The following is a 16,088-nucleotide window of genomic DNA, read 5'->3' as shown; positions in this document are numbered from 1 at the left end:
GTGGGAGAAAGAGAAAAAAAAAGTCAAGTACGAAGATTGGTAGAAAATGCTGAAGAACTCAGCGAAGCGTTCACACAAGTTGATCCCGGACGAATATTCCCTGGCAGCGGATGATGAGAATGAGGTGGCCCGAGGTTCAAGATAAAACTAGTGTACATAGGTATAGTTTTTCAATGACTAAAGCAAAATACTAGAGTAGTAGAGACACTCAGCAGTAGAGAACTGTTGGTGCATGATGGTTTTCTCAGCAGATATACCCGAGGGGATGCACCACCATCACCACCATTCCGTCGTCTTTCCCCTTTATTTCCTTGGTTGGAGATCGCAAAATGAAAGAGTTACAAAGTCCCTCTTGCCTCGAAAGAACTGTTAAGTACTACCTTCCGCCTGAGCTGCAGAGAAACCACGGAGAAAAAAATAACCAAAAGGACCTAAAATGAAGAGAACGATAAAGTCTGAGGCTCGAGTTGAAGGAGAAAGAGAAAGGATAGAGGGAATGAGAGTTGAGAGTAAAGCAAGCGGTGAGAAATCTCGTGAAGAGAAATTGCAATGTCGACTTATTTAAAAAAGCTGCGTATTGGTCTGTGTGAGGGCAGAACTGGTTGGGCAATGATATGCCAAAGACATCACGAAACACTTGACACGTTGACAAAGGCATGTGCTTGAGCACCAAGTCGAGCTTCAAGGGCAGTCTCAGACACCACTTGGCCACTTGGCCACCCTCAGCTTCATTTTCCCATTGCAATTTACCATTTTTGACTAACTATATTTGTCGATATTATCAGGGCGTCTGCATGGTGCCACGTAATTGGCATCTGAGAAATTTAAACCGAGGAATAGCTATCTGGCCCTTGATGGGATAAAAACGTATAGATTGATTGATGCACTGTACCTTGGCGAACCTCATGGCTGTGAGCCAGCAGGTGCGTGACTTTTCACTGTTGAATGCTATGACCTTGAGACCTGGTACCCCGGCCTCCGTGTCTTCGGCTTCAGCGTTGCTGGAGGGCCTCAGACAGGCGCCCCACTCAAAGGGCGCGTTGAAGTACTTCTTTGCGTTCGGAATCTTGTACACGTGATAATCGGACAAATGGGCAAATGGTACTGCCTGCTCGTTATCCTGAAACATAAATCACATATTTTGGTTAGTCTCATCGATTCAACCTATTTCAAATACAGGATGTTAATATTACTGTGTACCTAGTAAAATAGCCAATAGTTAACGTAAAATGTAAATAACAAATGGTAAAAGTCATCCCTGAATGTTTACTCATGTTTAGAGACATCATTTCCGGGTTTGAGTTGCAACGGAAAATCCATAAACAGCGCGAATATCCCATACCGTTAACATTTAATTGACTTAACCATCAAATTCTGGGCAAAAAGTCTCTCTCCATACACTCCTCATGAATAATATAAGTACCATTCTCGGAAGAACAATAATTCATACTTCTCCGGACATGAGCCTGCGTGCTATGATGTCCCCTGATGATTAGTGCACAGTACGTGTTGTATGGCCAGAGGCTGTCCATTATACTCCCACAATTTTTTAAATAATCAAATCCCTGAATGCTTATGAGGAAAAACGTTTCAATTGAATAGCTTGAGCGGTGCATTTGTTGAGATCATGGGAATGGAATGGAAAATATATATTTCTGTAAACGAGAGAATACAAAAAAAAAATGAGGATTGTGTGTAAGAGGCAAGACGTTGGGCTTGGCAGCGCACAATAATGAGTTATGAGAAATGGCTCAAGGATTGCGCAATTATTGCTTCAGTTCTTCTCATGCCAATTCACGTTAAAGCATTCCAATATTTTCGACAATTACGGCTTTCACTGTCCGTTCATTCCACCACTTTTCCGGCATTTTCCCCGCATTATCGAATAATAATTATAATTATCGACAAGACAGTAAACTTTGAAATTCGGAAAATTTGATATTTATAACCCCTGGTATATATCAAGGAACAACTTCTAAAATCGGTATTATAATTCATGGAAATTTTGCACATCGTTTTCTTGACTCATTAATTCAATACCAGTGAATCATCAGATTTAGCACTTGACTGTGGAATTATTATTTGAACAATTTCTGAAATGTCAAAAAATAGGCAAACTAAATAGCGTATATTCTTGTTAATTGCAACCTAGACGTGCTGTTTTCTCCCAGCAAATTTGTCCATCCGTTTCACCTTCCTCTCGTTACACAATCACTTGAAGGAGGAGGGGAGGAGAACGAGGAGGACGTGGAGGACGAGGAGAACGAGGTGGAAGTGGAGGACGAGATGGAACTGGAGGACGAGGTGGAAGTGGAGGACGAGATGGAACTGGAGGACGAGGTGGAAGTGGAGGCTGTGAGGATACGTCAGATACATTTGTGGGGTGCGAAGGAGGTATGTGCAGCGTACAACACTGAGCTGGTCCTCAAATATTTGACGGTGCAGCATTATATCCCCGTATCTCCTGTATAACGAATAGCGCCAGTTACTATCGCCTCTATGCCAACAGGATTTCCCAAGGTGAATATCTCCCAGCTAGGCGCCTTGCGACGTTCTAATATTGGCCAAGTACACAACCCTGTCTTGACTAACAATGCAACGTCGCACGAATACTCGACGCTAAATTCACAGGTGGGAGAGCGGCCATTTCCATCTTCTATTACAGCAATAATTTACCCCCCTCCCACCGCCAACTGATAACATTCGATTAATCATGTTCAATCGTTCATCAGCCCTCGATTAATTAAATCAATGAACTCTTTTAGTAATTATTCTAGAGAAGACTTTCAGGCAAAGACGGGAGACTAATTTTTCTGGGCGAGAATTTTCAATCTAAAATTGTTGACACTCGGAAAATATGTGAACGCAATGAATGAAAAGTTGGCCCAGGTCAGAATTTCCTGAAAGAGGAACTCGAATCTGACTCATCGCTGAATTCGATCGCAATGATATAAAGCAGTTGCTTCTAACACCTGTCCATTGACAATCCGCGCGTTATAATCTTTATCGCGGGTCTCGTCGCTGTCATCCGTGCGTTCAGCGATCAATTGAGAGGAATTACTGTAGAAATGAAGGAAAAAAGACCGCTGAAGAAATCGAAAATGAGAAAAAAAAAATGTTATTCACGAGAAACCGGTGGGTAAGCAAGTTTTCGAAGGGGACCGGCTCAACCGGTTTGAAAATACAATTCCAGAAGTCTTGAGATTAGCAATTCGTGATTAAACGACGATCCCTGTTGTGAATTTTGAGAGGCTCCATGATAAAACAACCCGGTTGATGAATTGTTGCACTCCATCCTGGGATGATCGGGTGGAATAGAGAAATTGAGAAACGATAAATCATTGGTGTCATCGAAATCATCTGTTCCACTTCAACAGCAGTTGAAGGCAATCTTCTCGGCAATTAACCGTGAAAAAAAAAACTCGGTTCAAGTATTAATTTGGATTGAGCTCCCGCTGGTGAATATTCATGACTCCGATGGAATTGTAAGTCTCTTTAATTGATCGATGAAAGATGATCGGCACTGATTGAATCATCTCAATGGGGAATATTCGATAAACATATCAGTAAATCGATCCAATCAATCTCAAGTTCTCAAGTATCTTTCACGTTGGCACCGCTTGCCAAATCTCTACTGTCGTCATCACCGAGAGACAACCGACACCAAAATTAAAGCGCCAACACTCCGCCGAGGATCATGCATCTAAGGATATCCATAATATATTTAATACCGATTTATAAAAATCGGTTGAAATCACAAGTCGTTACCGTCGACAGCTTGATTGTAATTGACGTGGCGAAAAAAATTTTTCGCCACCGGTAAGAATGGAAAAAAAAAATGGCGAAAAATGTATAATTCTCGGGAGGGTCAAGTGTCTTAAAATATCCAGAAATTTACGATTGTTGGCATCGACTTGGACGCGACTCGCTGAGGATTGAGGCTCGTCGTCTTGAGAAGTCACTAGTCCGCGAGGATGTGATTATAGAATCACCATATCTGCAATTTTTCGCTCGGGCATAGGTCAGGTTTCTTTCTTGGGCTGATTTTCCACAGTCGAAAATTGGATGATTTAGGCACAACGCCAAGGCGAATTGGGAGCGCTTGTTTTTATCTCCGAGCAGAGATTGACGTGAAATCCTCGCCATACGTTGAAATATGGCACACGTTTGAAATTAAGGATGACAAGTTGAATGTATTAATGGAGAGAATTAGAGCAGATCAATCACGGTGAAGTGTACCCGTTGATTTTTTATCCTGCAAATATTCGTCAATATTCGAAATTTTGAATTCAACGCTTGATTATTATTTTTCTTTTACTGCGAATTTAGTGGGTCGCATTACGCAATCACTGTCTGAAAATATTCGTCGGACGCGCTAATATCTTCATAATTCAGTGGGAATGCGAAATCACCTTTCTTGTCGAATGAAATCAGCTTTCAACTCGATTTTGGGTCACTCATCGCGCACTCATACATCAGGAAAATTACCTGCAATGTCTCTGTGGACAGTCGGATTAACCTCGCAAACTGTACAACATTACTGGAGATAATCCTCAAGTGAAACTGTGATTATAGATCCGCGGCTGAATGTAGGCCATCGCTGTACTGTATTGCCAGTATCAAGAGCCCCGTGGCATTATCATTACGGTAATAACGCAAGAGTAACGGTAAACGCACTGACGGAAGTTGACGATGACAATGATAGGAGATATATATACAGCATTGGGGAATCAACCCCAACTGTTTAATATCATTTAATTCATCAATAAATCCATCAACGTGGTGGAAAATTTAAAAATTGCCGCGCATTTTGACGAAACAAAAATGTCCATACAATTTTACAAGTGAAAAAATCGAGTAACAAAACAATTGTAGTTTTGGTAAATGTTTTGAAAAATTTGAATAGGAAATTTTTTTTATAATTTTCTAGAAATTTTTGCGAATATAATTTTTTCTTTTAATTATCCTGTTCTTTTCTTACTTTTTTGATTTTTCAATATTCTCAAAAAATACGCCATCTAAATGATAAAAAAAGTTTTCCTATTCAAATTTTTGAAAAATTTTTCAAAACCTTTCCCAAAAATAAAATTGTTCTGTCGTCCTATTTTTTTTTGTTTCATAAAGAAAAAATCTGAAAAATTTCCCAGAAATTTTTGGAAAATTTGGAAAAAATATTCCGATTACAATTTTTTTTTACCCGGGCAGAAAATAATCCAGCTATTATAAGAGAACTCGTTATTGGATCTTCCTAATAGAATTTGTCTTCCACGTCGATTCCCCGAAGTCATTCATACCCCAGTATAATCGACTCGCAATACAACGGCTGAGGCAATATTATTTTCCAAACTTTAACAGTTTTATGTAAATCGAGAATTTTCACCTCAATTGAGCACAATGTAATTTCAACGTCTTTATACTCATTTCGCAATTTCATACAAATGGATATTGCTGGTAGAAGAAAATGGGAAAATGGAAATGGCCAAGAGGAGGAAAAGGGCCAAAACACTTTGAATTCGAGTTGAAGGGGATACACGTTAACGAGTTTATTGTTTCTCGCTTTAGCATTTACGGTGCAGGAGCGCCCCTTGGTTCGGAATAAACCCAGGTGGTAAGTGTTTTGGGATAGTGGACGATCCAACGAAATCTCCTCGTTTCCATTATTTTTACCGTTTACTTTGCGCACTCAAGTGTTTTTGAGTGACCAAGGTTACGATTTCAATTCTTAATTATTGAAATTCATCATTTCATCGAATTAAAATCACGCCGACTCATCAATTTTTTTTCCACGGGAGCTGATATCATATTTGAGGCATTACCGAGCAAAAAAATTCAAGGCTGAGTTACGATAGAGGCACAATTTCGACGTAAAACCTGAGATAAATTTAAAAAAAAAGGACGGAAAAAATTCACTGCCAACCATTTGATCGATCGTTCGCTTCATTCCGTTTTTTCCAACACGATGACATTTCCGATAATTATTAAATTATTCCCATTCTATTTTGAAATTAATTTTTCGTACTTGAAGATTGACTAACTCCAGTCAATGCTATGTACTTCTTTTTTTTATTCAATATTCGTGAAAAATTCGCTTGAAATTTCGCGCGCCGGATTTTTATAGATGCGATATATCGTTGGCAATAAAAAAAAAAAGTTTAAACCAAAGTTGAAAGAATGTTTGGCATGAAACTCGATAGCCGGCCCTTAATTAGAAAACTTTTTCAGGTGAATTGCAACGTTTCTCGTAAGATTACGAGTCACGATCACGTTTCCGGCTTCATCTCATTTTTCTCCCCCGTTTTCCACCCAATTTTCTTGCAATTTCGTTTTCTCTTATATTATCAACGGCGTATGGCACAAGTTGGCGCATTGCCCTGGTGAGTATACCCCCCTGTCATTCAGATTCATCTTCTTCATTTCAGCACGCGAGATACAGTATACCATTTAAACTCGTATTTCTTTTATCTTCCTATTCCATTTTGCGAATGAAAAACGACGAAACTGAGCTAATCGCTGGTAAAAATAAAATGGACGAGGCGCGGACGATCTTTGAGTGCTGTTTAAAAACGTGACGAATTGCCGAGGCCTATTATTTCGAGAGACGAGGCTCAAGTGTACGAAACAAAAAAACATTTCACCAAGTTTATTCTCACTGGTATAACGGGACAAAAAATCTCTCCTTTTTTTTTATTTATGCAAATGCCAATGAGTTGACCATCTCCACTCACCGGACAATTATCCAGAAGTCTGAATAAATTTCAACGAAAGGATGAAACCAATTTTTCATCTAATTACTCAACACAATTTTTGCATTAAATTTTCAAGTTGTCTACGAGTCAATTATAAATTATATTCCCACGTTTTTGCGGGAATAAAAAAATTGAGGGGCCTTTTTTTTTAATGTAAAAAAAAGTTGGGAGTAAAAGTTGGTCTCTAAGCTGCAGAGAGTTTTTATTTATCAACGACTTTATCAGTTATTTGGGGGTGAAAAAAAAAAACAGGAAAATCTCCTAGCAACGGAAGTTTATTAACCGCCGGTAGATTAATCATGTGTCTAATGCGGTCGTCTATCGCACAAACACGATAAACAAAGTTGAGCAACAATATATCACACTCTGGGTTTCGATCAAACTTCCCCACTTCCTGTCCCAGGCGACGGTATTATAATACATCCACCTTGTAAATAATAATCCCTCAGAACTCGCTGAAGTTTTTACAAGGAAGAAGAGTTGAGAACTAATGACCGGAAGAAAAACTGGAGGAGAATAAATTCGCATTAAATTTATCAGGAGAGATGACCACTCCCTCACTCACTCAAAACTGCTTGCAGAAATATCCCCAATAGTCCTTTCACCCCTTTCATCCCTTAATCAATCACTCTCAATCTTCCAATTAATCCAATTAAAATTATCCAAAAACAAATATTTTATTTCCCTATTTTTCTCCCCGTAAAAACCACCGGAAAACGTTTCCCCATCGCGGATTACGTCAGTTATTCCATAATAATTTTTATTGAATAAATATTTCATTGAATATGTAAATTTATTTATAGAAGTGGATTATCCAGGAATGGAACTCGATGATGGTGCACTGAGAGAAAAAAGAAAAGTTGAAAAATGTTTTTCCGGTTTTCTTTTATCGTTATGCCCCCGGAGTTTGCCATACTAGATATTTGGCTCGTGCCGGAGCGGCCGAAAGCTCTGCTATTTTTGCATCAAACCGCGGACAAGTGCCAGGAAAAGCGCAATGCACTCACTATAAACTGAATTCTTGCGATTTCAGAGGGATGAGAAGATCCAACTTGACGGAAAAAACAGACAACACCTGGGGTGCATCACATCGAGGTTGTTCCGGGTTGCGCGTGAGGGATCATCCGCAGAATGAATATTAAATGAAAGACTTGAAAATTTTTACGACAAATTTACATAGAATTCATCTGCATTTTGTTACTAAAAAATCAGTTGACGCGGTGAATATTCATCAGGGCCCATAAAAAAAAGAAAGAAAGAAAAAAAAACCACGAATTATTCCCGAGAAAAGTTCGCCATTGAAAAATGCCAGCCATTTACAGATCTTCAATTTTATTACAAATTTCTCTCCGCCCGGACGATTGGACTCGAAATTGAATAAAAATTCATTGCATTATTGAAAATGGAGATGGGATTTCTGAGAGGAAATGAAAAGAGCTTCTCACTGAAGCAAGTGGAAAAATCCATAACCATGGATTGCACTCGGTACAGGGTGAAAAGAATATGTGAAAAGAAAGGAAAACAGATCACATTATGTACCGTAAAATGAAATTTTTCTCGCGAGTGTTACGACAAAAGATGGGCCCAATGGGTGCAACGCGAATGGATACACAACGCCTAGTCGATCATACGCTCTGAGTTTTGCATCGAATTACTAACGGTAGAAGCTCCTTCCCTCATTTTTTATAAAAAAAAAAAAAAATTGCCGACTTTTAAGGCGTCATTTTCTGAAAGGTGAAGACGGTGTTAATTGCAAGAGCAAAGTCGTGCCCCATAATGCGAAACTTTTTTATGAAAAAAAAAAATGGGTCTTGCAGAGGACACATTACTTGATAGATATTATTCAAAGTAATTTACTCTGGGAAATTTTCTCCTCGCTGATGGCTTTCCGTACGAAACAACTTCAAGTTACTTCTACACTTTGGTATAACCCCTGCCAATTAAAGTGCGTTATAATGAATCGTTAATTGAAGTCAGAGGAAAACTCATTAATTGGGGGTTATTAACACCGAATGGTCAAGTGGCTTTTCAGGGAAAACCAATTGGAAAAATTTAGTGGAGTAACCGGGCTTTATTTTTTTTTGTACGTAATTTTGGCTGATGCCTCTCGGGAGATTAACAATTGTCATGTCGTCATGACATAAAATTAACCCCATATTTTTACAAGAGCAATTTTGTGGTGAAGGACGCGAGGGGCATGTGTAGCCAGCACATTCGAAGAGAGGTTTAATTCGAGTATTGTTGTACTCCAATGGGAAAAGTTTTAGGGGTTTGGTATTTGTCTAAAAGTTTTCCCCCTGAATACGTGTGTTGATGTTATGGCCGGTACCTCTGCCCCAGCTTTTGTTTTAGTTCCGCCTCTTTTCTCATCACCACCATAAAAGACCAATTTGCACTTGTCAGGTTGTGATAAGCTGAAGCACTTGAGCGATAATTTGAACACGTTGTAGAAGTGGTAATAGCGGGTGAACGCTGACCGTTAATTACTTCAACTTAATTAACAAGCGTTGAGGATGCATCGGAGAACTTTGAATTTGTCAGAATATACAGTATATTGAAGAAAAAAAAAGCAAAAATTATCTCCAGGTGGAAACAATTCACTGCCATCCGTTGAAAATATGAAATTATCAGGGAAAAAATTTGACAAATGAATTTGAAAAAATAGTGAATTTCCACGGGATTGAACAATATCTTGGATGAAAATTCCCTTGTTTTTCAGGAGATGTATAAAAGTGGAGAAGAAAGAAAAAGTTTTGAGGATCGCAATATCCAAGGGTCACGTAGACAAATGTGAGGTACATGCTGAGGACTCCATTCGCATATTGAATTCCTGTGGATCAAATCCCGGGGCAGAACGGAGTGGCACGATGTCTCCAAGGAATTCACAACACGTGCCTCAAAGTTTTGGATGCACGATACAGCCCGACGCGGAACGAGAAAAGGAGTTGAATGGAAGAAGATGAGAGAAAAAATTGGAAAAAGGCACGTGACAGACACGAGAATGAAGCGTAAAGGGATCATTGCGATTCTAATTCACATTCAATTTTCCAGCCATAAAAAATCTCAAGATTTCATTCCCTAATAAAACTAAAAAATTAAATAACCCATCAGCCTGGAATGAATCAGAAAATATACAAAATCAAATTCGCTGCCGAAAAATAAAAAAAAAACATTCAGTTGTAACGAAAAATTACAAGATTTGAAAACTCAAACCGCAACTGTTCCTAAAACTCGGAAAAAAATCCCAGAGTGCGCAGAAGAATTGTGAGTACATAATGACGAGGATGTAGAAACCGCTATTTCTAAAAAATCCCAGCGAAAAAAAAAAAATCCCAGCCTGGCGCTCTCACGTCCGGACTTCCCCCACCGGAAAAGGAAAAAAAAATATTTAGAATGCATGTTAACGAAGAAGGGATTGCCGAATATCTTGTACATGTGGTATGTTTCAGGGCATTGGTGCATATATCCTTGAGCACGTGTCACCTAATCATCACCACATGATATTCGCGAATCTCTCGAGACCTTTGAACTTCTTATCTGGCGTCAAATTAATTGAATGGACAGGTGGCCATAACACCGATTTCAATAAGGCTGGCCAAAGAAAAATCATTTTCTCGATGTGATAAACCAAACGAATCCTCCTCTGCATTGAACATCTGCTCCCCGCTTTGACCAATCGATATAATGCGCCTGACAATAATTAGAGTTGAATTATGAATGAACGTGGCCATTTAGCGACGCCTTAATCAACGGAAATGGAACATTTATGGGCCTGGCATATTGGAAAAAGTGGCCAAGGCCGACGGGCTTGTAATTTAAAGGGCGATCCGTTATCATTACTTCCCAACAGTTACATCGATCATGTAAATTACTTGTTTAGTCGATTCATTGCATATTAAAAAGCCATAAACTGGCTCACAACGCGACAAATTTCGGGACAACACCTACTCGCCAACAATTCCAGAAGACCTGGGAAAAGACAAGGGAAAAAAAAATGTAAAATGCGGATGGAATTTAACCGAGGGAAAATTTATCCACCTGGTGTCCTTTTTTCTCCTCCGTTCATGGTTCCCACTTTCCCAGGTGCACAGAATATAAGGGAAAAGATATAAAAAAAAAAAGGTGTGGACCCATGCGGGACACGCGATCGCCATTTGTGGAAGCGAAAACGAGTTTCTTTTTGTTTTATTTTTATCCTCAACTCGCCTATTTCCTCTTCACGATATAATGCGCAGTAGTCATTTCCGACTTGCGCTAACATTTAAATCGTGATCACCTGGTGGTGCTCGGGAAAAAAAAAATTGCTATTAACCGATAAATTGTTTACAATAAAATGAATCTTCCCCCAAAAAACACCAGGTGTCGAGGAAAAATTTATTGTGGGTGTAAGGGTCAACCCCTGGTGCGATATCGGTTCCAAGAAAATTTTGTGATCCCCTTGTAATTACGGGTGTTCGTCACCATGTAGATCAATCTTTCCTCCCTGTCTACTGCAATGTGATTCACCTCTCATTGTTTCCCCCTGAATTCTCCAGCAACATCAGATAGCTAATGAAATGCATTCCTTGAGTTTTCCTCATTCCATCATCACTCTCTCGTCGACTGGATGGGCTAATTTTTGTCAATACACGTACGGAATTTCAATAACGCTCCCGATTACTTCCACCATTATTTCCTCCATTTTTACTCCTCAAACTACTGGAAATTCCTTAGATTTCCCGGGTAAAAAAAAAAATTGTAATCGTAATATTTTTTTCCTAATTTTCCAAAAATTTCTGGAAAGTTTTTCAGAATTTTTTTTTTGAAACAAAAAAAAACGGGAAGCCAAACATTTGTATTTTTGGGAAATGTTTTGAATAATTTTTCAAAAATTTGAATAGGAAATTTTTTTTATAATTTTCTAGAAATCTTTGGGAATATAGTTTCTTCTTTTAATTATACTGATCTTTTCTTACTTTTTTGATTTTTCAATATTCTCAAAAAATACGCCATCTAAATTATAAAAGAACTTTTCTATTTAAATTTTTGGAAAATTTGGAAAAAATATTCCGATTACAATTTTTTTTACCCGGGTTCCCCCCAGCCATAACACCTTCATCCTCAATAGTAAATTGCAATTGAATAGATGAATCCCTTCAAAAGAAGTCGATAAATTTGCACGGAGGTTTAAACTTATTAAAAAAATGCCGTTTTTTTCCAAGAAATTTGTTGAAAAATACATCGTGAAGATAATTTCCCTGGAACCATCAGGCCTTAAGTGCCACCCCTCGGAATAACTGTGAGACCCTCATGAAGTGAAACTCAAAAAATTGACATGCGTGATACTTGAGCACGTGAAGTTTCACGATGGCCCAAAGAAGTGTATGGGAATTATCATGGTAAAGCTTGAGGGGACTGGTGAAGCCCCGAAAATTGAGAGGAAGTGGAAGTGGGTAATCGCCGACTGCCACGACCTGCATCACGATAGGCACGTACCTGGGGGGCACGTAATAAATCCATCGGAATTTATCGTTTCGGTGCCTTCACCCGAAGACAGGCACCCCGAGCTACTCTTACACTCGAGGGAATATGAAATATCACTTCTGTACAGCATTTACTTATTATCGCGATGTACAATTTTTCCATTTTAAATAGCATACACGTGGAGTTACTTTAAAAATTCTAATTCATCCTCGCCTCATGCTTCCTTATCACCGCATATTATTTAAAAATCGCCCGCAAATGTCACTTCAAAATATTATCCTTTTATATTTCAATTTAATCAACACCATCCGCTGAAATTCTCTCGTCATTTTCCACTAAGTGAATTTATTCGTCTTAAGTAGTTCTCAATAGTTGAATAATATGAATAATAAAATAATAAAATAATGAAATAATAAAATAATTCAATAACACTTTATCAATCGTGTTTCAGAAATTTGTAAAGACATGAAAAACGAGAAAATACCGGCAGTAACTGATAAAATTATTAAAATGAATAACATTATTGAATCTAGCGTCACGCAAGCAAACTTTCTTCGCACCGTTGGAAAAATATCAACAAATCCCCAACGCACACAATTGCCTCCGACTCGTTGAGAGAAAACTATCCCGAATGAGTTTTCTCCCGCAATTACCCACCAGTTGTTGAGCCCAGGGTGAAAGGACTCTTCCTAGCGAGACGAGGCTCGTTATTTACTGCTGTTTGGCTCTCCTACAGTCATCAACCATCTGCATAATTACGGAACTTGAGGAAAAACCATTATTGTTACTTTTTTTTTTTACTCCTCGCTGCTCGTCCGGTCCATTAACTATTTCTCACATGCATTACCATTCTATTCAAACGATTTTGCGCGCGATTTTTGTCGCTCTTTTTCTTCACCTTCTTCTCATTTTCTCGTAAAAATCGCCATGAACTCCACCAGATGGGTGAATATGAGAATGAACGGTGGAAAATTCGAAAAGAAGGCCGTAATTATCCGACTAAAGTTACGGTGCATTGTGTTGAAAGTAACCCCGGGGCATCTCGATATCGGTGACGATCTCCTGGGAGACTATTCAAAGTCCATTCTGAGGTAGTCCCTCAAAACTAGCGCATCAGAGGTATTTTGTAACACGATTCATTTATTCACTTCTCATCTGATCAATAGGTTCGGAAGTCCATAATCCGGCGATTCTAATCCATCACTCATTGTTAAATCTTCAATTTTGGGAAACCGTTACAAAAAAAAAAATATAAACGCATCCATTCACCTATCGTCACATGGGACGAGCAAAAAAAATTGACATTTTTTTTTCTGACGTGAGAAATTGGATTCTCAGCAAATCCACCTATTAACTGCTTTGTCACATGCTTATCTTTGAATGTGGAAAAAGACCTCGACGTTCCCAATGACTCATTGGGTCTGGCAACATGTTCAAGTCGATTCAAATGCGGAAAAGCCCGGAGCTATTGATATCCCGTGTAATTTGTATTGTATTGAGCGTAACCCTCGTAGGCCGTATCCTCGATAAAAGAAAAAAAATGAGAAAACCGGATTACCCGGGAGTGCGGGATCTGGCTACTTCTGCCTTTCCACGAATTTCCACAAATTTTCCCTTCCGCTCGTAAAAAGTTTCACCCCGAGTTAAAGCAGTAGGTCGTCAAGTACTAGACTTATATTCACGAATCGGTGATTGATTTTCGTGAAGTTTCGCGGGAAGATTAAGTCAGTTTAGAAAATTGTTGAGAAGTTTTCGAGTTTCTGGTGAAAAAATAACGGTGGGATTCGGAAGTTTTCTGGAATAGGGGAAAACGAGAATATCAAAGGGGTCGAATATTTTATGAGCGCCACGAAGTCTTCATCGGCTGAATGATGAGGAATGAGAACAATGAGCGATAAAATTTCTTTCGAATGGAAACTTCAACTCGAAAATTCATAAATTTTTTAACGCCACGTGAAAATTAACAAATTGTACGATGAAATTCATTTTGCTCGATTTTTTTTTAACTGAACGCAAGATGGAAAAACTTTTTGTGAGATTTAGGGCGATGGAAAATTTATTCTGAAGATAACGGAATAGCAATTATACGAGGGGACACTTTCGGTCATTAAGAAAGCACAAGCCGTAACCTTGAGTTTCTCCCAGTTCAGACCCGGAAGGCAGAGAAGCCCATTATCAGTACCAAAATGATGATTTTAAGATTTTTTTTTTCACTGATCAATCGCTGTTTTTATCTTTAATAATTGATTTTTTTCTCTGATAAAGAAGATACGACTGCGAATTGAAAGAATTCGGAGTACTGAACCCCCAATTTCCGATACAAATGTTGTCCTACAAAAATTGAACGACTGAATATTAAATGGATTATTTACAATTGCAACCGGAAAATAGCGATTGGAGATTGAACTTCGGATACAAATAATTGTGGAATTCAGTACCAGAACATTGGGACTGTTCGATAACATTCGGCTATCGATTTAACGTCCTAACCTAGACAATTGATTTCAACGGAGACAGCCACTCTGTCTCTGGCTGTTGGACGTTTGTTCGGTGACTGACGGTTCCAGCCTTGATTCCGTCGGGTGAACAATTTACGATGAGATAACGAGAGTCGTGTGATAGATTACTGGACGAATGACGTGACGCATTCGAAAGGGCAGATAAAAGGCAATGGAAGTTTATCGGTGATTACCGCAACAATGACCATGATTTTGGGCATGAAATCTTCAACAATGACACATTCACGGAAACCGATAGCATTTTCTTGCTATTATTTTATTTTTGGAAAATGGTTTGAAAAATTTTTCAAAAATTTATTTCCGAAAAGTTTTTTTATTATTTTCTAGAAATTTTTGCGATTATAATTTTTCAAAACTTTTCGCAAAAATAAAATTCTTTTGCTTTCCATATTTTTGGTTAATAAAAAAAAAATTCGGAAAAATTTTCCTGAAATTTTTTGAAAATTTGAAAAAAATATTGCGATTACAATTTTTTTTTACTTGGGTGGTTAAATAAGCTGACGAATTGTATATTCCCCAGAACTGACCTTGCGGTCTCCACAGTACTAAAAACGAAGTAATAATTCCCGAGATTATTTTATGAAACATTTTCATTTGAATAAACGTCTTTTTTGGATGTGGAATTTTTTTTTAATTCCACGAACTTTCATCAACCCCCAAAAACCCCTAATTCCGTCGACCCCTCCAGTTTTATAGTTATATTCCGGTAATGAGCTTATACCGATCGATTGGCATTACGTACACCGGTGAACCTTCGCGGTGTTCAACGAGGATTTCCTCCACCCGTTGGAACAGAGGATCCAACGATAACAAGGAGAAGAGAAACTTGTAAAAGTGAGTTAGCAGTGTCTCAATGGATTCGATAGAACCTATCAGAAAATTTCGGATTTAATTGTGTTGAGGGGTTGATCGAGAGCCATCAAACTCTCCATGAATACCCTAGAGTAGACAAATTGGGGTAGTACCATTCCACTTCCTCCCCCAATTACATAATGATAACCTGTGTCCCCGCAAAATTTTCAAATTCGTCTCAATGCAAATGTAAATATAAAATTCGAAAAAAGACTGGACCGATCGTTTCCAGGGGGTGGTATCAAGCGGCGACGGGGGGCGTAGATCATAAATCTCCCGTAGAATTCTCTCCATCGATTCTCATTCGCCTTTTTTCCAACTCCCCTCACTTCCTCTATTTTTTTTTCACTCATTCTCGGCTCGCGCATTATCTCTCTCTTTTTCTCATCTCCTCTTACCACACGATCCTCAAGTTCCGGGCCTCTGCACTATATACATCAAGAGATCGTTCTTTCTTCGCTGTCTCCCCCCCCCATCCTCCCTCCCTCCCCCACAACCCCTTTTTTCC

The 16,088-nt window shown here is 38.7% G+C and overlaps 1 protein-coding gene across 2 annotated transcripts in view; it reads right to left on the bottom strand.

Moving 5' to 3' along the window:
* The window catches only part of LOC105268907 (growth factor receptor-bound protein 14), a 131,131-nt gene that overhangs the window by 32,797 nt on the left and 82,246 nt on the right, over positions 1-16,088 (bottom strand). For both annotated transcript variants that reach the window (XM_011308819.1, XM_011308824.1), the window contains exon 8: positions 893-1,120. In XM_011308819.1, the coding sequence (XP_011307121.1) occupies positions 893-1,120 (228 nt within the window). The remainder of the gene's footprint in view (positions 1-892; positions 1,121-16,088) is intronic.

The sequence above is a fragment of the Fopius arisanus genome, unplaced genomic scaffold (genome assembly GCF_000806365.1).
Source record: "Fopius arisanus strain USDA-PBARC FA_bdor unplaced genomic scaffold, ASM80636v1 scaffold00003, whole genome shotgun sequence".
In the NCBI taxonomy this organism is placed as follows: domain Eukaryota; kingdom Metazoa; phylum Arthropoda; class Insecta; order Hymenoptera; family Braconidae; genus Fopius; species Fopius arisanus.
Note: the sequence above shows the minus strand (reverse complement) of the source record. Positions and strands in the feature narration are given on the sequence as shown.